Source organism: Sesamum indicum, linkage group LG6 (assembly GCF_000512975.1).
Source record: "Sesamum indicum cultivar Zhongzhi No. 13 linkage group LG6, S_indicum_v1.0, whole genome shotgun sequence".
NCBI lineage: Eukaryota > Viridiplantae > Streptophyta > Magnoliopsida > Lamiales > Pedaliaceae > Sesamum > Sesamum indicum.
The window spans coordinates 9,279,865-9,303,895 of NC_026150.1; the positions used below are offsets into that span (position 1 = coordinate 9,279,865).

The following is a 24,031-nucleotide window of genomic DNA, read 5'->3' on the forward strand; positions in this document are numbered from 1 at the left end:
TAATAAAAATTGTCAAAATTTTAAAGTTACAAAACTAAATTGCGAAAATCAATTCAGGCAGGAGCAGAAATACCACGCTTATAAATTATAAAATTAAAATTACATTTTTCCTTAATATATATAATAAATACAGTACTCTTATAAGTGATTTAAGGTCTCAGGTGCATCATCTCACGTCCACAGTGGCAATCGGAGTCAAATGCTTAGATCTCATTGTGTAGAATCGAATGTCTCATTTCACATGTCACCAACTTGTACGCGATTATTGAATTAGAGCATTCTTTCCAGCATTAAATATAATATTGTCAATATACTTATTAATTACTTATAGACATTCTAATATTATAACTAGGATACCATACATACTTGACATATATATATATATATATATTAAAATAGCTCAATATAAATATTACCGGAACATAATCAGAATTTGGTGAAAAAAATATAATTTTAGTTTTGTAACTTATGAGGGTGGTATTTTTGGTCCTACACGAATTGATTTTTATAATTTAGTCTTGTAACTTTAAAAAATTGACAATTCTCATTCTTTTTCGATCAATTTGGCTGAAAATTACATGTGACTCGCACATGATCCAATTAAATGCAATTTTAGTCCTATAATTTAGGTGGCTTTGGTATTTTTAATCTTATAACTTAGGAGAGTGGGTCTTTTTTATCCTACCTAAGTTTATTTGCAGGACTAAAATTGCAACTTTCAGCCAAATTGGCTGAAAAGTTATTAAAATTGTCAAAATTATAAAATTATACGACTAAATCACGAAAATCAATTCATACAGAAATATAAATGCCACCCACTAATTTACGTGAGCCCCACTTATAATATATTTAAGATACTAAAAATAATTGGGTATTTTTTTTATAAAAACTTGTAAGATTTTAAAATAAAATGTTTTCCATCTTATCATATCTTTTAGAAAAAAAAATATTTTTTTAATTTTTTTAATAACATCTTTTTAGCTCTATGTAGTTAATAATTCATAAAACAAATACAACCTCATTAATTTGTTCTATTCAAATTCTACCTTACTTTTTTAACAACAAAAGATTCTCCCTCTCTCTATATATACATAACTATACATAATTCACACTTGTTTTATCAGCAAAAGGATTTCTCTCTCCTCTATGTAACTATACATAATTCACCACGTACATAATTAATAATTAATTTTCAATTATTGTAAATATGTCAAAATAAAAATGTTATTAATGTTATATTTACTGAAAAAAGGATTATAGTTTGAAGACATTATACATTAGATGACCAAAAAAGTTGTCATTGCAATTAATGAGATATATATATATATATATATCAATGATATATTTATATTAATATTCGACTAGTATGAATTGTTAATATTATTTTATGCTAGTTTGGGTTATAATTCATCAATTTTTTACTTTTATTAAAAAGTATCTATTAAATTTCTATTAGAGATAAATTAATGTGTACTATTTATGAAAGTATTTTAAAAATAAATAAATAGAAGTTATGTCAATAATTAAATAGCTACTTATTTGATTATAATGCATGGTATCTTGTCCTCTTTTTCTCATTTTATCAATAAAAAGACTTTATTATGCCAAAAATACTAACATTGTTATAAGATGTGAAAATATCTTATAGATTTTAACATCTCACTACAAGAAAATGACTCAATAGCTACGGAAAAGAAAAATCAGCATCGAGCAAATTAATAAAAAAAGATTCTTTTTCCTTGTTGATTGAGCACTTAGCAAGAAAAATTCTTTGTTTTTTTTTTTCCTAAATTCATTGCTACGCTACATTATTTACTTACTAATGAATTTTGTAACGGAATATTTAAACAATCCGTTGTTAAATTCAGTAGCAAGAATGTCTTTTTGTTAATAAGCTCGACACTGGTTTCAACATCAAATTTTTCCATAGTTATTACTTTATCCAAACGCGTTAGTAGTTTATATTTAAAATAAGATCTAACATTTTATAAGCGTTTTTTATACTGTGTTAGAGAAAAATTTAATCAAATAATCATGCAATGATGTATTATGTATTTTATAACAACTTGGTATTTCACTTTGCTTTAAGAACTTAAGTATGGGTTTAAAACCAAAACCTTAATTAATACTAAAACAACAACGTTACACAAGCAACACATCAAGTAGACAACTTACGATGAAGACACCAAATATTACAAAAGAATTAACTCAAAAAACAAACATAAAACACAAACACAAACCCCACTCTCGTTTCGAGTACATTGTTATGGCAACATATCCTCACAAAACAAATTAAAAGCCTTCACAAACTAAAACTTGACCATTATTGGGATCAAATGAGTTATTAACGTTGTGAAGATAAAGTCTTTCTCAGTCACTCCCTCATACCATGATCACTTTCAAGGCAGCCAAAGCTCCAAGAATCCACACAAAAGATTTCAACGGGGAGACCTCACCGGCGGCAGAAGTGTTGGGTGTCGGGGCAGGAGTGACAACGGGTGTTGGGGCGGGTGTTGGGGTGGCAAGCCATGGCAGCGGGGCAGGAGCCGGTGCGCCCGGTACTGCTGAGACGGTGATGACAAGTTTCATCCCCTTAGCGCAGTGGTCAGCGATGCTGCAAATGTACCACTTCTTTCCTGGGGCGGAAAGGGTGATTTCGTCGTTCCCGCTAGTCAATAGATTGCTTGCATTTGATGCCACGCATTGCTGGAAATCACTTCCGTTTACTTTCGCAACGTTGTGAGCGGTGTTGTCATATTTGAACACTGCAATCAGAAAAAGAGATGATCGTGAGTTAGGTTTAGAGTCATTGATGTTAACATATCTAGCTAGCTAGCAGTAGTTGTTTTTTCAGGAGTGAAGGGTAAACTAAACCCCTTGCTCCAAAAGTTCTAATTCAGAAGGGGTTTAGTCAGACCAGTATCAATTATATGATCGTACGATACGCTTATATATCAATCACACAGCGTATATATTATATTTGTTGTGCCATTAATTTGATTCGACCGAATCTAATTAGGAGGTGAATGTTGGCTTAAAAAAATGTACCGAGCTTGTCTCCCACACGAAAGTCTTTGCCCTCTACCCATTGAGTATAATTAACACCCAACGTCCAGCCCGCGTCATCTCCGACAATGTAATTGTAGGCCGCCGACGCCGGAGCAGCAATGGCTAATATTGTAGCGATCACAGCGATCAAGAAAGCTCTGGGGGCCATCGATGATCGATCACTTTCAGAAACGTTTGATTTTCTTGGTGGTGGAGGATTGATGCTTAATGGCATTCATACACAGTCTATATATAGTTTCTTGTTAGTGAGATTAATTTGGTTCAAAAAGCAGCTGGCTAATTAACATAGTTTTTGGCTCCAAAACAAGGCTAAAAGCTGTGAATTTGCTGTTAGTTGGGCCTTTTTTAAAACAATTGATGGAATTTTCACTTTGAGCTTAGCTTTGATGGCACAAACAGGCGAACCTGTCGATAGTTAGTTAAATTGGTAAAAACGGATCACTTCCTGTCAATAAATTTTATTTTCTCAATTGATGTAAGAATTATATTGATAAATAATACTTCAATATATTATTGGTCTAGTAACTTAGATCATTTGACGATTTTACATCCTTTTAATTCTTATAATTTCAATTCTTTTTTCCATCGAAGCTTTGTCATCGGAAAATGCATATACATCTCACATGATCTTTAATTTTATCAGCATTGTTGTCCTTTAACTTTTCAGTGTAGCATTGTAATCCGACATCTTTTAAATTTTCAAAATTGTAATCTTTTTTCGTTTTTTTCCGGAGCTCACTCTTTTTGCCTGTGGAGATCAATTTTGGCCAAAACAAAATGACTAAAATCGTAAAATTTAATAAGATGTAAAACTAAAATACTATCCTAAAAAATTAAGCAACGATCGAAAACGCCAAATAACTTAAATTACAAAACTAAAAATACATCTATCCCTATAAATGATGTATAATACACCTGTGATTTTGGAGGTATGCACTGACCCTAACATTTTTCTTCATACAAAAATAAAAGAAAGAAAGAAAACAAACAGACCAACCTCAATTGTGCTAACCTCTATATATATAGGAATTAACGACCAGTCCGTGATTATGGCATTTGAGATTGAGTTCAATTAAATATGGAGACATTTTTTAAATATATTAACTATTCTTCCCCTCTAAATTAACGTGATATATATCATATTATTGGCTAAAATATACTTTACCCTCTAAATTATTCGTCATGAATCATTTACCTTCTTAAACTAATAAATGTAATATACTTACCCCCTTAGTTGAACAAAAATACCCTCATGTCTTGGACAATTATATTATTTTCAATATATTTTAGTATTTTACACATTAATTCATAATCAAATAATTTTTTAATAAGTGAAGAATTTACATTAAGAATGAAATATAAGTTAATATATATATATAGTAGATGCACAATAAATATAATAAAATCAATGACTCATACATGCTTCTTAAAAAAAATTGAAAAATATATATGCTTAACCAAAAGTTGAACATTTAAAAAACAATAAATAAATATATTTTATCATATTTTTAAAAGAAAACATGTTAGATTTGATTATATGCATAGTTCAGGAGTTGGGAGAGTATACTTAAATATATACAAAGTAAGGTGGTTTGTCGGCAAGAACACCTAATATCTATGATTTTCTTCATGTATTCGAGTCGCTTGAAGGATAGTTGGGGAAATCGATTCTCTTTATATTAAGAAAAAAAAAGTGTATTTAAATACGAGTTAAAGGGTTAATTGGGCCATGAAAATTCCTCATTTCTTTGTGAAGATCAAATTAACTTTGGCATATTTCACATGCATTTCTGATATTTCTTGAATATATGGCGCCAGCTAATATATAGACATTTAATATTAATAAATTTTATTTTTTAAATATTAAGAATAAAAGCCAAACTGTAACTATGGTATGATGTGTATATCTCTGAGTCCGCATAATTTCTAAACTATGTAATAAAATAAAATTTTGTAATACTAGAAAATTTGTTTCATAATTAATGAATTAATATAATTACAATAATTATAGTTTTTATCTTGTTTAATAGAGTTAGCCTAATGATAACTGAGGTCCCACGATCAAATTTACAATTATGGGTTTAAGATTTATCAAAAGTGTATATATTTGTCTTACTTTATTTGAATTTATTGTAGTTTCTTTAATTATATTGATATATTAATTTAATATTGATGTATTGATTGAACCAATATACTGAACTTAAAAACTTATTAAAGAAAAAATAAATAAATATTTTATTATATTCAAAAATTCCACTTCACAATAATATTCAACTAAGTTCACTCGTCAATAACACCATCCCTCAACCCAAAACACTCAAAGAAAAATCAAACTTTCCAAATTCATCATCACACATCAAATCACCACTTTACTTTTCAAAATCAAACCCATACGCCGGGCCAAAAGGGATAAGTAGAAGTGTGTGGGTGGGTGCACAATGACGTCCAAAAATTTGCAGTTTACATCTAATACTATCGAGTCACATCAAACACCTCTAATTCGCCTCGATACTTAAAGGTATTATTGGCATAATAATAAAATTAGTATTGTAGCGTCGTAATCGTTGTTTGTGAAATAAAAAATGTCTTTTTTTTATATAGTATAAATAAAAACATTAATTATATAATTACATCAATATTTTAATAAATTGAACAGTAAATTTAATTACTATACTAGTATAATAAAAAAATAATTAAATGAATTACAATAACTTTGCATAAAGTGATGTAAATACCTGCATATTAATTAGTAGAAACTCAATCAATAATATTAATTAGTAAAAAATCAATCAATAATTTTGAATTTATTTATATAATTTTTCACACTTTAGAATATATTACAAATAAGAATAAAATACATAAACCAACACATTACATTCCATCTATAAAAATAAAAAAAAATTCAGAAATATTATTAACACAATAAAAAAATAGATGTTGCGGTGTCACAAAACTATCGTTTTTGAGTGAAAAAGATGTTTTCTTTTTAGTATTAGTATAAATTATACATAAACAAAATAAATATGATATAATATCTCCAAAAACACACAAAGAGAACTATTTAATTTGTTTAAAAAGTAATTATTTTAACAACTTAAATTTAATTACTCCACCATAATCTAACTTATTTTGTATGGGTTTAAAATCTACACCTTAGTACTGAAACAAAACGTTTTACTGCAACACAAACTACATTCAAAATAATAATAATAATAATAATAATAATAAATTGTTCTCCGTATTGAAATGTTTGTATCTTAAAACTCATAACAAATTAATATATATTACGGTTAAATAAATTATTACAAAAATTTAGATTTTGACCATAATTTATCAAACAATCGTCATGATTTTAGCCATTGTCAAAATATTTATCATAATTTTTACCTGTGATTGATCTATGGAGTCGTCTCCTTAAACGACCATCAATATGCGCTTGCGCAATAATGATTAATTCATATTTTTTTTAAAAAAAATTACTTTTGACTATAGTAATTAATTAACAAGAACAAAAATCATATTTATTTTAATCGTGCAATTACTTAAATGAATTACAATAAAATCCCCAATAATATTACCAAAGAATTAGATCAACCAGACAGCACAAATACATAACATAAATGAAAGCAGATTCATCAGCTTTTAAGCCATGACCATTTTAGACAGGGCCATAGCTGCAAGCATCCACACAGTATATTTCAAAGGGGAGATGGAGAAGGAGAAGGAGATTCCACTAGCTGCCGAAGTTCCCGGCGGTGGCGGAGCGGAAGATCCCGGCAAGGGGGAGGGAGCCGGTGCTTCCGCCTCAGAAACAGTGATGACAAGCTTCATCCCTTTTGAGCAGTGGTCAGCAATGTTGCAAATGTACCACTTCTTCCCCGGGGTGGCAAGGGTAATCATGTCATTTCCACTTGTCAAAGGCTTGGCCGAAGCATTTGACGACGCACATTTTTGGAAATCAGCTCCATCCACCTTCAACACGTTGTGGGTTCCAGACGTGTACATAAACACTGCAACCACACACCTCGTTAAGTTATAAACTAATGAGTTGATTGCCGACATTCTTGACCTACGATCTATTTACATAAATTATTTTATTTTTTAAAAATTATACATATGTTTACGGAAAACGTCAACATTATTTAACAAACTATCCCTATAGTTTGGATTATTACACATACACCACTTAAAAAAAATTAACATTATTATAAAAAAACCACCCCTGGCTTCTATAATTACTACAGGACAAGTAGGATTTGTGTAAATAAATCATAGATTAAGGATGTAAATATAATTATTTCTAACCTGAATTCCACAAACAAGGGTTGTGTATCTTACATTTTTTTCATTAATTAACAATATGTGATCATTAGAAGAAATATAATTTTTTTGCCATAATTAATTAGGACATATTTAGAATACAAAAATCATTGTAGACACTAATTTATCATGGTACACAGTAGTTATTAGTCCATGTTTCTACAGGCAAGACATTAAAAACCATACCTTATATTTTTGTCCACAGCTAAACAGTTGTCAAAAATATAAATTTCCATATTGATTTTTTATGACTAAGGTAGAATATATTATTTACCATGATTTATAAGTAGTAGTTATAATTTGTACTTTTGCGGTGAATACTATCTTAATTAGGCTTAAATTTATTTTTGGTTCCGTAACTCAAATCATTTGTCATTTTCGTACTTTAGCTTTCTATGATAATGAAGTATATGTTGGTAATACATATTTATTTACAACGGCAAAAAAGTAATTTATATATAAGTCATATAATAAATACATACAACCTACCACACTACATAATTTCACTACTATAAATACCCAAAATAATATTTTTTTGCACCAAGTTACTATTTATTAAAGCGACCACTCAATACACTCTCTCCCAGAAGTTCGCTCTCTATACTCAATTTTACCTGATGAATCATTGTATCGAGGATAAAATTCGTGTTTCATCCTTTCATTAAAATCATAACCACATCAGATAGTACTTTGGTCTTGCATCATTCAATTTTTTCGATTCTAGTCATTTTTCTGCCCGAGGCCTTTTCGCCAGAAAAATGCATATATGCATTTCACTTGACCTTCTAAAATTGGAATTGTTGTTCCTATCGGCTCATTTTTTTCCTATAACTTTTTAGGATAGTGCTTTTGTCTACGTCTTTTTTATATTTGCTATTTTAGTTTTTTTTTTTTTTCTAAGTTCACCCTTTTAGCTGGTGGATCAAGGTGAACTCCGGTGAAAAAGACGACTTAAATTACGAACACTAAAAAGTACAGAACCAAAATACTAATTTAGAAAATTTAAAGGACGAAAACAATCAAATAATCTAAGTTGCGGATCAAAAATACATTTATTCCTAAAAGAATATAAAAATGAAAAAAAAAAAAAAAGATTAAAAACACGTACCAAGTGTGTCACCAACACGAAAGGTTTTGCCCTCAGTCCATGCAGTGTAATTAACACCTAATTTCCAACCTGCGTTATCCCCGACAACATAATTCGTAGCAAAAGCGTCGCGAATTTTGCCCGTTGCCCATTCTGTGTAATTGTCGCCTGATTTCCATCCGTCGCTATCTCCTCCAACCTTGTAACTGTAGGCCAAAGTCGGAGCCAAAATCATTGCAACAATCAAGAAAGCTTTGGAGGCCATTAATTTGTGATGTTTGGCAAAGTTTTCTTAATTGATCAACTAATTATTTTGTTGTAAGAATTCAGGTGCATGCATTAGTGTATATATATAGTATCTTGAAAGCGATCATTGGAGACAACAGCCGGCTAGGAGCGGCAACGTAATTTCTCCTACCTATGTAAAATGGCAGCATTAGCCTATCTAGTAATAAGATGAGGCCAAAAGTTGTAAATTTTAGGGTTTGTGTAATCACCGGAAGAGATGTGTTTTTTGTTATGGTTAATTATTGATGCGACTTACGATTCGATCGATGCCCTATTATACGTGATATTGTTTATTGGGACTTTGTATGAGAATCATGATTTTATCTTTAAAAAACACTTCGTTGTAGAACTGACTAGTTAGGCTAGAACCTCCTCCCTTGCGGGCGTCTTTCCAAAAAAAGAAAAATGCGAAACTCATACAAAATTAGAACGAACAATGGCTCGCGTAATGGGGCAGTGTAAATGTCACAAGTGGCATCAATTATCATGATAAAAAATAAAAATATTTTAGTAAATACTAATTACCATAGTTGTATAACTGTTATTAGTCATTGTCATTACAAATATGATCAAAATGTTATTAGTCAATATTGATTAATTATGATAAAAATTTAAATTTTTACTTTGATTGTGTTTGACTCATGTGGTAAGTAGTATTAATTTATGTGGCTTTTAAGCAGCAATTATTTATGATGAAGAGATTTTTTTTTTTTTGCTTTTCTGGTATGGAATGTGATAGTTTGGGATTTTTTGAACTTGCCAAACCTATTTATCCAAATTAACTGGTTTTTGATCGATTCGAATTTATTATACAAGGAGTAAGATTATTGACGAAGCTGAGGTTTCATGATTCTAAACTTATGAATTTGAACTCCATAACATGTGAAATGTTTTTACTTTACTAATAGATATTGTTCTTTAATAATAATTATATACTAACTATCAATATCAAATAATTAAATCTAATCAGTACCTACTAATGAAGTAGAATAATACCTATTATTAAAGTAGAATAACATCCCACGTACTGATGGGGTTCGAATTCATGACCTTAAAGTTAAGGGAGCTCATGGTCATTAATTGAGTTAGATCTCTTTAACAGTGGCACGTCAATTTTGTTTTTCCCCAAAATAGGGCAAAAATAATTAAAGAAAAAAGTATCATAATTTGTTCATGCTCGATCGAATTGTCTAGAATTCAACATTTTATTTCATACAACACCAACTCAAACAATCTTGTATTAATTTATTTATGGTCGTGAATTAATATATAATACTATCTCGCATTGATGGAGACGAACGGCTTGAGTTATATATAAATCTTACGTACAGTACTTCCCTCTCTAATGAGATGTATTTTCAAAGAAGAAATACTAAAATTTCAATCAAAGTGGACAATATTCTGGAGACTCAAAATCTCGTGCTAAAGAGCACGGATGTTCGAGTCCTCTTCAAGGCATAATATTGAGAATGCTCATTGAATGAGCAATTCAATAAGAGAGCTTGGATCGAATCAGTATATTGATACCGATTCAGTCCGAGCTCTTGGAATTGGAATAAGTTCGGCAGCGGATCACGATACAGAAAAATATCCAAGTCTAGTAACACATCAATTTCTTGTGGTTAATTATATCTTATTTATGTCTTTTACTATTTTTTTTTCTTTTTTCACTTATTAGGGATGTTTTATTTGCTTTCTTGAGCACACCTAGATCTTAACACCCGTGTGCCGGCGCCGGCGCCGGCGCCGGAGCCCATGTGTGGACCGGAGGATTTGAGGCTCCGGGCATGAAGAAAACATTGATAACGAGCTTCATGCCCCTGGAACAATGATCAGCAACGCCGCAGATATAGCACTTCCTCCCGGGGGTGGCGAGGGTAATCACGTCATTTCTACAGGTAAGGGCATTGCTTGCATTTGAGGCCACACATTGCTGGAACTCGCTGCCATTCACTTTGACAACGTTGTGAACTCCCGGGGTATACTTAAATGCTGCAACGCAAACCAAAAATATGAGATTATTCTAATTAAGGGATAATTATATCAGATTTGCGATCTATTTACATAAATTATTATTATATTTTTAAAAAGTTATATATATTCTTATCAAAAATATTGATATTATTTACACAAATCATCCCTAATATTTTGTATAATTATATATACTCTCAAAAAACATCAACATTATTACAATAACTATTCTTGATTTTTTGCTACTATGATAGAAAAATTAAAAATAATTTATATAAATCGACCATAAATTAAGGGTATGAATGTAATTATTTTGCTAATTAATTATTCTCAATAAGAAGTAGGGATGGCCTGCATAAATTATTAATTTTCTACCTACATAACAAATTTACTATAAAATGTTTTTGAACTTGAAATTAATAATCTTATATTTTATTTTAAATTGAAGTTCTCAAAGCCATATTTAGATCAAATGAAATTATAAATTTTAGAGACTAATTTTATAATTAAATGAGCAAAATGAAAGAACTTTGTTAAAAAATTAAAAAATAATAAGAAACTCTGTACTTCTTCAAAATTAGCTTATTATAATAAATTCTTACTGGTCGGCCCCTGGTGAAGAGGGCGACGGCATCACCTCATTATCTAAGCCACCATCGTCACCCAAAAGAAAGGAGAGAGAGAGAGAGAGAGAGTAGAATGGAGGGGTCAACCACTTTATTGGACAGACACCCAGAAATAAGTAATGTTTTTCAGAAAATTTTGTTTCAAAATTTAGTCATAATAAATCAATCAAATTGCAAGTTTTATATTATGTTTTATATGATTGATCATTTTTTTTTTAAATGTACATTATTTATATAATAAATATAATATACTCACTATAATATTAGCTCGAATATCTTACAAATGTTAATCCTAAAAGACAAGACCGAAACGTCTTCTAAAGTTTGGATACATTTGACACCATCTCCCCTTTATGGTTTTCGTTTTATGTTTTGATGGGTCATGTGGCATGTTTAATGATCTTGTAAATATTATATATATTGAGTAGTTAAAAGATTAATACATATCCCATTTCTTAAAGTAATGGGTATATGTAGTACCATAGTACATATACTATGGTAAATCATGCCAAATTGCACGCAGAACAACAATTATTTCTCCAAAAAGTATGGCCTAGCCATCACATGTTACAAGCAAACAAGAAGTGAATAACATAGTGTATATATCAATCATTTCAACATTTCCAATTACAGCAACAACAATGTGACTATAGACAATTGAAAGAACAAGAAAACATTACCAAAAACAAAAGAATTAATTTCAAAAGATTACAAGACAACTGATGTAGGAATGCAATAAGAAATCAATCAACGAAAAGGAAGAGATCATGCAAAAAACTACAAGCTATATCACTCCACTACTACGCGGAAATCAGCATAAACATGGCCAATGCTACAAGTATCCATACACAAGATCTCACAGGGGAGTTCTGATGATTGGCTGCTGCTGACGTTCCAATGCTCGGGGCCGGGGCCATGGCAGGAGCTTCTGCTGAAGCGACGGTGATTACAAGCTTCATTCCAGAGGCGCAATGACCCCCAATGCCACAGATGTACCACTTCCTTCCAGGGGTTGCTAGCGTAATCACGTCATTTCCGGTAGTGAGAGCCTCAAGTGGTGAGGGGACCATACATTGTTGGAAGGCAGTTCCATTTACTCTGTGAACGTTGTGTGCCCCCTGGCCGTACTTGAATACTGCAACAAGAAAAACAGTCTTTAAGTATGAGTGATATGCAAAAGGCGAAGCTAGCAAAAGTTTAGTATGGTCGATCTAAAATGGAATATATGGTGGCGACGTACTGAGTCTGTCTCCGACGAAGAAGTCTTTCCCCTCAGCCCATGCAGTGTAATTAACACCCAGTTTCCAACCGGCGTTGTCACCTACAACATAATCAGTTGCTAAAGCTGGAACAGTGACTGTTGCAACGATGATGGCAATCAAGAAACCTTTTGTGGCCATTGTTTTTGGATTTGGGTGTGGGGAAAAGCCCTGTTTGTAATTGCTTGTTGCCTGCTTGTTGACGTATAGTGTATTTATAGGGCAATAATAAGACACGAAACGAGCTAGCCGGCTAAAAACGGCAGAAACTATACTCTTGACTTGGTAAAAGAAACTAGGGTAAAGGTAAGTCATGCCTATATTTCAGCCAAATGGTCTTCAACAATCATTCTGAGTCGTAGAGATTTAGAAAATTAGCTGATTTTCAGAAGCTTTATCTGGTTCAAGGATTTCATTGAAAACAGTGAATGTTAAGAAGAAAAAATAGTACGGAAAGGGCAAGATGACCTTCCAACCAGGAAGAAGTCGTGCATTTGCTACAGAAACTAGGACAAAATGATGTAACTGCAACGTATCTAATAAGAAAATTTCTTCTAAGAAAGATTGTTTCATATGCAACATGGGTATTCTTGCTATACAATTTCGGTCGACAACAGTATATTATGAATCAAAAGAAGATTACACTAAACTGTGTATTTCACAACTAGGAATGCACCTGTGAAAATGATTAGCAATTTTGGGTATAAAAATGACTCTTCTATAGTTAGTTGAGGGATTCTAAATTGTGTATCCATCCGCAAGATCTTGATACTTCATGACCCGATTTATGCACTTATTCTTCTGCCCGGACAAACATTTGGCAGTCTTAGTCGAATGCCAAAAACTCAGAAAGCTCAATTCATGCCCTCGTCCAATACAATTCACATAATCCCCTGTAAACTTTACCGAACGGACTTACTCCTGCATCAGCGTTAAAATGAGGTCTACGTTCACAAACTCAAGGACGTAAGAGGTATGTAAATGATCAATCTATTACCAGCTAATGCCAGAAGCGGTACTGAGTTCATCTTTTCCTTCATCAGCACTAGGTTGCTGCATTCCTCCAAACGGGGGCAGTTTGAGTTTTGAAGGTTGTTTTATCTGTCACAGTAGAGACAGATATCATTTGACTAAGGATTTAGCAAATTGTGCAGAATGTCAAAGTTAAGTACTCTATAACTACTGAAGATAAGGAAAATTATGACATTTGAAATAAAGAATGAAGGTGTTGTCAACTACCTCATTGCCTTGCTGGAAACAAGCCCATCTATTCTCTTTTGAGCCCTTGTAACAAATGAATTTAATCAAAATAAGAACCTAAAAGATAACATGATTTGAAACCATTAATGTGATAAAAGAATCTTGAGGAACCTTTGCCAATGTGCTGAAGGGACCTGGTACTTTAGACTCAGAATTAGCAACTGGTTGGGTTTCAGATGCCAGAGAGAGCTGATTGAGCAAAAGAAAGATGTCACAAAATGCAATTTCCTTCAGTGATACTAACAGAAGCACTAAAAGCAGAAATGCTGCCCAAGTTGTAGTTCACAACTGCTGGTTGTGAACAGTTAGATGGAGTGTAAGATGATAAAGATCATCTGGCAAGCAGAAGGCTTTAATAATGTACCTTGTTGAATTGTTCGATAGGAAGATTATTATGAAATCTCTTATCAGTTTGGAAATTGAATTCCTGTGAAGTTGGAAAGACAGTAATGTGGTTTAATGTTTTTCATCAAAATAATCAATTCTAATAAAATAGAACCAAATTTTCATATATCAAGTACCATTGGCACTGTGGTTTCCTTCTTGTTATTTCTGAAAATTCCAAGATCCCCCTTGCTAGTCAATATCTGCAATTAAAAAATATAGTGAATCACGTCCTCTGCATAAAATTTCAGATACATGATTTTGAAAAGGATACCTTCTTATTGAGGGGAAGAGCTTTGAAGCTGTGAGATGACTGGCAACCATCTGGCCTTGAAGCATTATTCATAAGGCTGGGTCTGACAAAATGAGCTTTACAATGTTATTAGGAGATAAAAGGGTTCCATGTTGGTTGTGAAATATGTATAGTACTGAAACAAAGATCAAACTTCCAGTCCACAGGGATAACAAAGTATCAGACAGATTTTGAAAAGCACGCAATGGTGACTAAGAGGCAAAAGATGTATGCAGTTAACAAGTTTAAACATTCACATTATAAACCAAAAGCAGGAAATGAGACCTACAATGATGACTTTGAAATTAGATAAATATATATATATATATATATATGTATGTGTGTGTGAAAAAAGTTAGATAGACTTATATTATATATACACACACACACACAATCATATACATCGCAGCTAATTCCACAATTTAGAGATGACTATGAAACTGTATAAGAACTATAAAAGTCAGGATGGAATCACAAGTGAGGCTAGATATAAAGTCTTCATTCATAAAGGAAAAAAATCAGCATCTCAAAGCAATACCTTCCAGGTTCTCGGTTTCCATGATCTATGGTTGAGTTACTGGTGCATTTGGGTAATTCCTGCTATAAGACAAAAGGAGACAAGAAAACATCATCATCAGTACATTTCAGGTATCACTGAAATCTGTTCATTATACTAGATTGAAGCAAGTCTACCCCCAGTGACATCGAAGCCAGAATAGAATAACAAGAGCATTATTAATATATTTTATCACATCCACTCTTTCTCCTTTTTTATCAGATTCACAAAAGTTGTAAGCGTAATTTCACAGATGTCATATAGAAGAATTAACAACTTTAAGAGAATTATATCTCAAGTATCTATTAACCTTATCAGAAAGATTGCAAGGGACTGTAGACTTTAGAACTGCTGAGCTATGTTGCATTGCCCTCTCTGATGTCTTCAAGTGAAATTCCTGAAACCAAATTCACCAACGAAAATTCAACATGATAGTCATGTAAATCAAATTCCCTGGATGGCAATATTTCAGAAGAACTCACCTGAAAATCAGGTAGGCGAGGAGTGCTTCTCTTTGGAAGTAATGAAGGGGCTTCAAGAATCTGAAATACAGGATTTGGATCTGAATTTCATGCTATAGTTCAAGGTATGTAAGATCACTTAATAAAATATAGATGCTAACTTTTCTATTTAGTGGAAGAGCTTTGAATCTACGAACAGTTGAAGTCACTGTTTCTTCTTTACTACTCTTTGTCCTGAAACTCAACCATCAAGGACATTTAGACATCATTAGAGAAAAATCTCCTTCCACAGCAACAGGAATCAGCTCCAACAGAAGAAAGGATGCTGGAGTTAATATAACCAACCTTGTCCTTTGGGCCCTCTGTGCTGTTTCAAGTTCTGGATCTCTAGGAATAGTGATCCTTGGCTTAACACGGCTCGTGCTTCCATCAAGGAATCCATCCTGTTGAAATTTAAAAAATCTTAGATCCACAAGCACAACAATATTTCAAGTCTACGAGCCTTTCCCTTGATTTTGCCATCTGGAGCATTGATAATTTAAGGGAACTTGAGAAAACCATTAAAACTGAACATTTGTACACTTCTGCACTTGTCTACAAGTACAACCTTGTCCATTTTAAATACTTCAAATAAATAAACAATTCAAAATGTAGTGCAGTGTGCAGATGGACTTTATAAAGGCTTATAAGACCATGCTTCTAGATGTAATCAACTTACCCGCTGGGGCACCTTATGTACAAAATTAGTTTGCTGCAGCTGCACTGTACCGGCAACCTGTTTAGAGTTATAATCTTCTGAGAATACTAATATAAGAAAGAAGATTTTGTAATACTCTAAATCAACAATGCATCCACCAGTAAGCACTATAAATACAAAAACTCACCAGTACTTCTCATCAAAGAGCATTTAAGAGATCCAGAATGGGGCTAATAGAAAGCAATCAAATAAAAACCAAACCAGAGAACAAACTATATCTGATAAATGAAAATTTAGTAACAAAGACAAAACAGATTTTCTATACCTTCCACAGAAGACCACCCTCAAGCTTTTGTCTTTTTGCAGCTTGGTTCTCAATCACACTAGTGCTAGCTGAGCTTTTAGATGTTTTATCTAAGACGGACGTGTGTGACCTAGCATTTCAAGTAACAAAGATCTTTTACTAATGATGATGAATGACAACCTCAAATGATGGACCCTTCATATGATTCACAAAAGGTCAAATCATTGATTGATTATCGAGAACTTGATGATCTTTTCTGCAAAGGAAATTGTAATAACTTGATCTGTAATCCAGGTCTTGAGAGCTTTCCCTTTTCCAGTCACACAATATAAAAACACAGTCTCATGCAGATGCCCTGTAAACATTCAACTGAAACTTTGGAATTAAGAAAAAATAATCACCTAGAATAACCAGCCTGAAAAGGACGATTTTGCTTGGCCAATTGACTTGCTGTTGGCTTCATAAGAGTTGAAGTCCTCGGGCAAGTAGGTTTCATTGACAGCTTAGTTTGATTTTGTGAGTTTACATTTTTTTCCATGTGATTGTAAAATGTTAATCCTGCATAGATATAAGATTAAAAGAAAATTTTATATATTATTCGTAACACATGAAAATCAAAGGCTAAGATGATAGACGCAAATAAGAAACGAAATCTGAGGTCTTCAATAAGCAGCACTCACCAAATTTGTCATACTGAAGTTAGGGTGACTCAAATAAACATAGTTTACAGAACAGGAAACATTAGGAAACAAGATTGAACCCTTTAACCATAAAACCATCAAAAAGAAGGATAACCTGAGGGTAATTTCTGGGAATGATCCTGAAACTTTTGCTGGCTGGCAATATGTACAGTGGAGGAAGTTTCCTTATCTTGTCCTTCTCCATCTATAGGACAGAATTATACAAAAGTGTGAGCAAGTAGGTGACATCACTAAGATCTAGACATTAAAATACAGCAGTCAGAAACAATCTCATTCTTCTAAAGGAGTCCAAAATAGTATATTGATAAATTCATCCATTGAGAAGTTGTGCCAAAAGAAGGTCAGCCATTTACAGACCAAAAATTCCTCTGAACAGATCTACTTAGAAATTCCATACAGAATTAAAATGACAAAAATTACAACAGTTCTTTCATTAACAATTTTCAGATCTTTGAATCATTAATTGTTTTCCCTTTCTACCATCATAGTACATCGTGTGTACCTCTTAGCTCCACATTCTTGCTGCAAGCTAGTTAACTATTCTCCATCCCCGCTTGTATGAATATCTGACAAAAAATTCAAAACCATGATGCTCTAGCACATTATCAGGACCACTGATCTTTCAGCTTCTGAATCCTATATCTTTTGGCCAGACATCTTCACTCCAGATTCATGATAACTATATAGATATTATAGTTGCATCTATTGGCTAAATTTTCTAGGCAAAGAAAGAGCAACAGTCAACTGCCATGATGCTTCTTCCAGTGAACAGCTCCAAGTGTCATTATTAACAGAGATACCCCTAGGACAACAAGCACAAATGAGCAAAAACCACAGTCCAAAGAGGCAAGCCTGAGACTGAACTTGCTGCTAACTTGTCCACTTCAAACTCTCCCTGTTCTTTTTGTTTTTAGGGCTTCCACATTGTTGCATGTATGGAGATTCATGAACAAGTTCCAGAGAGTGTTTCAGCTCATATGCTTCTCTCCACCAAAGCAGTTCCAAAACAGTTTTAACTCATGAAATAGAACTACTAAAATAAGCTGATCACAACCTTCCCATCTACACATTCTCTGAACAATTGGCTTTCCAACTACAAGTTTGTTTCTGGTCCTCTGGACACCAAAGAACAGGCTTGGTCTGTGTTTTATCATTTTCATTCAAGCAATGTAATGACATATGAAACCCTTTTTAACAGATTTGTAGACATGTCTGCCAACATCATCCTCATCCTCCAATCAAATCACGAATGTGCAAGTGAAGTAGAAATAATGACCATGTGAAGTTGATCTCTGACTATAGGGCTCGATCAGGCACAATCGTATGTATAACTATGTAACCTTGTGTCCACATTTGCCCTCATGTTCTTTATGGTTCTAATGCTCTCAAGGTGTGATTTCAGGAGTAATGCTTAAAGGTCTGACCTGACATATGCTAGGAAATCTTCGTTATATGCTTTACTTATCAGGAAATGACGTTTTTCTTTTAAATTCAAAATGAACAGTTCCATTGAATCTGAGAGAATGACTAAGTATATAGCCTAAGCATGAAATTTGGTGACGACGTCAACTTCAAGATACTAACTACGCCCTTAATAACCCAGACCATTTTCAGTCACAAGTCAGGAATGCAGAATCAGAATAATCCAATATGTGAACTTAATCCTTACAAGTTAAATTTCTTAGCAAGCTAAAAATATTTTTAAATCATGAAAAATCCAATATAATTAAACCTTCAGACTGACAGGGAAATAAAATTTCAATAAATGTAAGTGCTGAGGAAGACTACGGTCAACCATCCTTTTAAACTCTCCCTTCAACATAGATGAAGGTACCAATACGGAACTTTAAGAACCTTCATGAACATACATTTGCAGAGAAATAGCTCAGGATTATGTAAGTGCAAGAGTCCACTAATGGAATGAAAGAAGGCAAATTTTGAATTTTTATAATTAGTTGTACCTCCATATTGAGTCCCCATAGCAGAAATTTCACGGTCCACCTCAACATCAGAGTCACCCTCACACAAGTTCATGCTCTCTACACCTTTAGATTTGGGGGAGATATTAATATTTCCCATCAGAATTTCCTCTCGTGGAACCAACCTCGCCACAAAAGCTGAAAAGAGATTATCACAACTGTGAGGAATTTCGGATGCTTGAATAAGAACCTTAAAAGAGCATAAAACACAATATGACCATTAGCATATTTAAGCAATAATTAGCAAAAAGAATTATGTTAATTGACAACAGCCGTCCTTTAGCTGTTTTCTGCTTCCAAATTATGCAGCAAGGCATACTTTCATTCTTGAACTCAAATTCCTTACCTATTGATCTCAATACTTATCACCACATAATGGATAACATACCTCTTGAATCTATTGTCCAATATGCATTCCCCTGAATTTCAAGTTATAAAAGATATCCCCTCCTTCAGATGCATGTTTTAATCCTCCCACTTTGACTACTTGTGGTATGATATTGTTCCAACAAATAGATATCGTCAAATTACCAACATAATTACTCACGCAAACTGAAAAAGAATCTGAACAACCATTCTAAAATGCAAAATTCAAGCAGTCACAGCTCAACCAAATGGAGAACACCTTTAAGCAGCTTCAAAAGACCCTGCCCCTTGGGACCAGGGGGGGCAGCTTACCTCCCTTGCCTATAGCCCGTTCCTGCCTGCCAACTAGGCAGTCAGTCACTGCGGTAGCTGCACCATTCTGTCTTTCGTGCCCCTCCCCGAGGGTCACTCAATCGATTTTGTAGAAGAGATCTTATTCGCCGATCTTGGGGCTACAGGGACACCGAGGGAGAATACGCACTACTACCTTGACTAAGGATAGGGCTTTGCTCACCGGTTCATAAGTCATTGATATCCTTTTCATCTAAAGAGAGGCATATAGCTATAGAGCATGTGTGATAGTAAACTGGATCCGGTTTGAGCCTAGCAAATTTTAGGAACAAATCAACAATTCAAAATTCTAACGGCACATGCAGATGATGGTACAAGCACTCCGCACACTCCATCAAAAACCAAAATTTATTCGCTTCACAACAGTGTCAAATGATTCTAGTACCTCAAGCTCCAAAAATTTGAACCTTCTACTGCACTCTCAAAAAAGGCCACAAAGCAAGATGAAAAATAAGAAACCATAAGCAATCACGGAAATAAACAGAAGGTACAAGTACGCAAAACGAGAGGCACAGTTTCAACAATGAACTAACGGAAAAAAAATTGTAATGAAATACAACATATAGAGTTGTAGTCATTAGTCCGCGTAGACAAAATGGTAGAAAGAAGTACGTGAAGGCGGGTAGCTTCCAGCGGAGTCGAACCAGAGTTCCGCCTGACGCGCCTCTAGAGGCGACTCGGCTCGGCTGAAGTCAAAGAAGCGAGAGGCGTCGAACTCATAGTCGAGATCAATCTCATAAGCCGTGAAGTTGTACTCCACCTCCTCCTCATTCACAGTATCATCCACCATTTTTTCGTCCATTTTCCTTATTCCCTCTCTTACTGTAGACTGCCAAGTATCTGAGAGGAGAGAGAGACAGAGAGATAAAAAGCTGAGAGTCGAGACTTCACGAATTGCGAGAGAGAATGAGAATTGAAATGTGGATTTGTGGTGGGTACGATAGAGACAGGACGATTGTATGTATACTTTGTTTTGACAGAAGAGAGAGAGAGAGAGAGAGAGAGAGAGAGGGAGAGAGCGAGCGGCGAGGTTAAGAGGATCCGAGAATTTGAATGGTGGGGCGAAATGACGGATATGGGAGGATCCGAATCTGAATGCCCAGAATAACGTCTCCTGATCGGACCAAAATGCCCTCCGCATAGTTCCGTTCAGATTTGACTTGATCAGTCAGATTCAAACAATTCAAAAATTAATAATACAAAATTCTAATCCTTAAATCATATTAAATTTGTGAATCAATTCTACTATTTATAACTAATATCACTAACTAAATTTGAAAATAATTCTATAAATTTGTGTTGATATACTATAAAGAATTACGGTGCAAATTCTATAATGCAGTCTATCTCATTGCGTGACATAATATATACTTTAATTTTATATGAATATTACGATTTTACGTTGAGAAGACATCTCATTAGCAAGGTAATGTTTTCGAGCATGTAAGTTACTCAAACTCATTGTTTGCAATCAATATATTATCATAAATTCTAAATATTATTTTCTTTGAACGGCACTTTTACAGAACAAAAATCATAAAATTTATACAAAATCAAAAAAATAATACCTCATGAAATACAACAACGATCAAATCGCAAAATTCATGATGAGTGTAGGATTATTGACAGCAGTGTCGAATCACTTTCAGCCAAAGCTTCCAAATGATCTGATTGGGCTGTGACATTGAATGAGTGACAACTAGTTTTTAATATTGGAATTTTGAAATTTTGAAAATGGGGGTTATTGGGAAAAGGGGATTGAATTGTCATTTTGTGAAAAGAGTATAAATTGCGTGTCCTTAGTGAGAGGGGGCATCGGGGTTTGAGCTCCGCTTCGGGCGGCTCACAACCTGTCTTGAAGACACTGAAATTCCGGCGCGGGTCGAAGCTTGGCTCTTTTACCGGTCTCATATTACGAATTTACCCCCATCGGTTTAGTTCGTTTCCCGATGGGTCCCGCCCACATCAAATTTTAAACTGCATAGGATTCTTTCTAGACGTTAGTTCATAAATTGAAAAAAGAATAAGAGAATCCCTAGGCCTTGTTTGATTGGTACGATTAAACATGATAATATTATTTAGGTATAATTATATTTTTTTTAAATTTGATATAATTATATTTAAATTTTTTATAATTTAAAAAATTACATATAACACTCATTTCGTCTAACAAATAAATTTCTATTTTAATCAAAATTCACCAAATTTATTGATATTAATAAAAAAAATAGAAAAAAATTATATATTTACCCCCAATTGACTTATAGTAGATCAAATAAATTTTTCTATAATTAAATTATCCCCATGTGTCTCTACACATTAATGCATATGAGGAGGTATATCTTCACGGTTGTAAGGATAGTTTAGTTCAAAAAAATTTATTAGACCTACAATATATCATTAATAAATCAATCGATGGTAAGTATTAATATTTGTTCAGTTTTTTTTTGTTAATATCAACAAATTCAGATAATTTTGACTAACAGAGCACTTATGTATTAGAATTTGTGAAATGAAAGCAAACCTCAGTAGTGATAGCTATAATTTCCTAAATCATATGGAGTTTATATGTAATTACATCAAATCTCAAAGGGTGTGAGTGCAATTATCCCTATTGGTTATTATACATAATTATATATTGATTCGCATTATTAGAATTCGGTCTTACTATCTTAATTTATAGGATAATATATCTCATTTATGAGAGGATAAGCTATCCTACTAATTAATCTAAGTTAGTTTTTTTTTTTTTTTTTTCGTTATATGCCATTCCACTTAAAATTAACATAATCTTCGTGATCCATATATTCACTCATTATTAAGTTGATTGATTATTTTTCACTTTTTTCACGTTCACTCTAACTTTTTTCTTACTTGTGAAATGCGTGCGTGCTTAAAAGAATGTACTTTAAATTGTATATAGTACTGTATTTAAAATTGTACTAATATAATTATTTTCATTTAATTTAGAGACTTTTAACGGTATAAATTTAAAATTGATTAAAATATTATCTAATACATAATTTTGTCACGATCGTTATTTATAATTAATTAGGTGTGCAGTAGACAAGATTAGACACTCGAACAAATATTTTAATTAGGGTTATGGTAAGTTTTTATTATGAAAAATGTATTTACAGAAGCTAGATTGTGAAATTTAACAAATCAAATTTAAATAAAATTTTTTGTTCGATAAGCTTACGTACTCGATTCAATTAAAATAAAAATAATAAAATATATTTAAAAATATTAAATTATTCGAACTCGATTCATATTTGATTCGAGTAAAGCTAAATTAATATAACAATCAAATCAAATTCAAATACAAATACAAATTTTCAATCTTGAATCATTCATGAATATGTTGGATTCGATTCACATCATTTAAAACCTTTACATTTTGGTGCTATGCAAACACATGTATATATAGGGTTGTTGGCATTCAATGGTTTTTCTTGTTTTGGAAATGGAGGGCCCCCATTTGATTTGAGTTGACAGTTAACTTTTTTTTTCTGAAAGGAGAAGAGGTTTGGGCAATTGAACAACAGCGTACTTGCAGATATAAATGCTCATCTAATTGCAGCAGAAGCTGCTGCATTTGATTTCTTCTCCCTCTGATTCCTTTTCATTTTTCACACTCTCATTCAATGCACTGGGATTCCATTACTTTTCTTCATATGTCCCACCGTCTTTTTGAACTCAATACAGTAGTTGCAAATTTTAATTCAAATTGAATTTGATCGGATTTGAATCAAATATATGATAAATTTAATATACTTATCGTATATTTGGTGTACAATTTAGAAAAAATGATCAATTACATAGTAAGTGTACCACACTTGTTCGGTGCTAGGACATCACTGGTGGAACTATGTTTGTCAGAGAATTGTATAAGTACAAAAATACAATCATAATTTTCTGGAAAAGATAATATGTACATATTTATGTTTTTGAAAAGATAAACGGAATATCAAGAACTAACGACCAAATATAAACATCAGACTGATGCTCTTCCAAACAAAGCTCGCTCTCGTTTCTTATTTCTCCCTCTTTCACTGGT

The 24,031-nt window shown here is 32.8% G+C and overlaps 4 protein-coding genes across 5 annotated transcripts; all 4 read right to left on the bottom strand.

Moving 5' to 3' along the window:
- LOC105164264 (chemocyanin-like) lies at positions 2,143-3,275 on the bottom strand. Its single transcript, XM_011082876.2, has 2 exons — positions 3,049-3,275; positions 2,143-2,765 (listed from the first exon to the last, which is right to left on the bottom strand). The coding sequence occupies exons 1-2, from the start codon at positions 3,215-3,217 to the stop codon at positions 2,383-2,385; spliced, it is 552 nt and encodes a 183-aa protein (XP_011081178.1). The 5' UTR covers positions 3,218-3,275; the 3' UTR covers positions 2,143-2,382.
- Positions 6,565-8,780, bottom strand: LOC105164265 (blue copper protein-like). The gene is made up of 2 exons (XM_011082877.2): positions 8,498-8,780; positions 6,565-7,079 (listed from the first exon to the last, which is right to left on the bottom strand). The coding sequence occupies exons 1-2, from the start codon at positions 8,739-8,741 to the stop codon at positions 6,712-6,714; spliced, it is 612 nt and encodes a 203-aa protein (XP_011081179.1). The 5' UTR covers positions 8,742-8,780; the 3' UTR covers positions 6,565-6,711.
- On the bottom strand, positions 11,901-13,007 carry LOC105164176 (blue copper protein-like). Its single transcript, XM_011082777.2, has 2 exons — positions 12,602-13,007; positions 11,901-12,496 (listed from the first exon to the last, which is right to left on the bottom strand). The coding sequence occupies exons 1-2, from the start codon at positions 12,933-12,935 to the stop codon at positions 12,162-12,164; spliced, it is 669 nt and encodes a 222-aa protein (XP_011081079.1). The 5' UTR covers positions 12,936-13,007; the 3' UTR covers positions 11,901-12,161.
- Positions 13,158-20,968, bottom strand: LOC105164177 (protein TPX2). 2 transcript variants are annotated; one of them, XM_011082779.2, is made up of 18 exons: positions 20,584-20,968; positions 19,237-19,392; positions 17,370-17,459; positions 16,976-17,132; positions 16,596-16,704; positions 16,292-16,348; positions 15,919-16,016; positions 15,735-15,807; positions 15,595-15,654; positions 15,423-15,509; positions 15,095-15,153; positions 14,539-14,620; positions 14,402-14,467; positions 14,245-14,307; positions 13,992-14,069; positions 13,860-13,904; positions 13,618-13,721; positions 13,158-13,541 (listed from the first exon to the last, which is right to left on the bottom strand). In XM_011082779.2, exons 1-18 carry the CDS (start codon positions 20,771-20,773, stop codon positions 13,523-13,525), a joined length of 1,593 nt encoding a protein of 530 aa, XP_011081081.1. In that variant the 5' UTR covers positions 20,774-20,968; the 3' UTR covers positions 13,158-13,522. The 2 variants fall into 2 exon arrangements, with proteins under 2 accessions (XP_011081081.1, XP_011081080.1); XM_011082778.2 differs by having other exon boundaries at positions 15,095-15,156.

Bases quoted from the DNA above. Each gene is read 5' to 3' on its own strand.
- LOC105164264 (XM_011082876.2), bottom strand. From the start codon at position 3,217: ATGGCCCCCAGAGCTTTCTTGATCGCTGTGATCGCTACAATATTAGCC. The intron at 2,766-3,048 runs GTACATTTTTTT...TTCTGATTGCAG, and splicing joins TCGTGTGGGAGACAAGCTCG to TGTTCAAATATGACAACACC.
- LOC105164265 (XM_011082877.2), bottom strand. From the start codon at position 8,741: ATGGCCTCCAAAGCTTTCTTGATTGTTGCAATGATTTTGGCTCCGACT. The intron at 7,080-8,497 runs GTACGTGTTTTT...GTGTGGTTGCAG, and splicing joins TCGTGTTGGTGACACACTTG to TGTTTATGTACACGTCTGGA.
- LOC105164176 (XM_011082777.2), bottom strand. From the start codon at position 12,935: ATGACTTACCTTTACCCTAGTTTCTTTTACCAAGTCAAGAGTATAGTT. The intron at 12,497-12,601 runs GTACGTCGCCAC...TTCTTGTTGCAG, and splicing joins CTTCGTCGGAGACAGACTCA to TATTCAAGTACGGCCAGGGG.
- LOC105164177 (XM_011082778.2), bottom strand. From the start codon at position 20,773: ATGGACGAAAAAATGGTGGATGATACTGTGAATGAGGAGGAGGTGGAG. The intron at 19,393-20,583 runs GTACTTCTTTCT...ATCTCTTTTCAG, and splicing joins TGGAAGCTACCCGCCTTCAC to CTTTTGTGGCGAGGTTGGTT. The intron at 16,705-16,975 runs GTGATTATTTTT...TTGAAATGCTAG, and splicing joins TTTCAGGCTGGTTATTCTAG to GTCACACACGTCCGTCTTAG.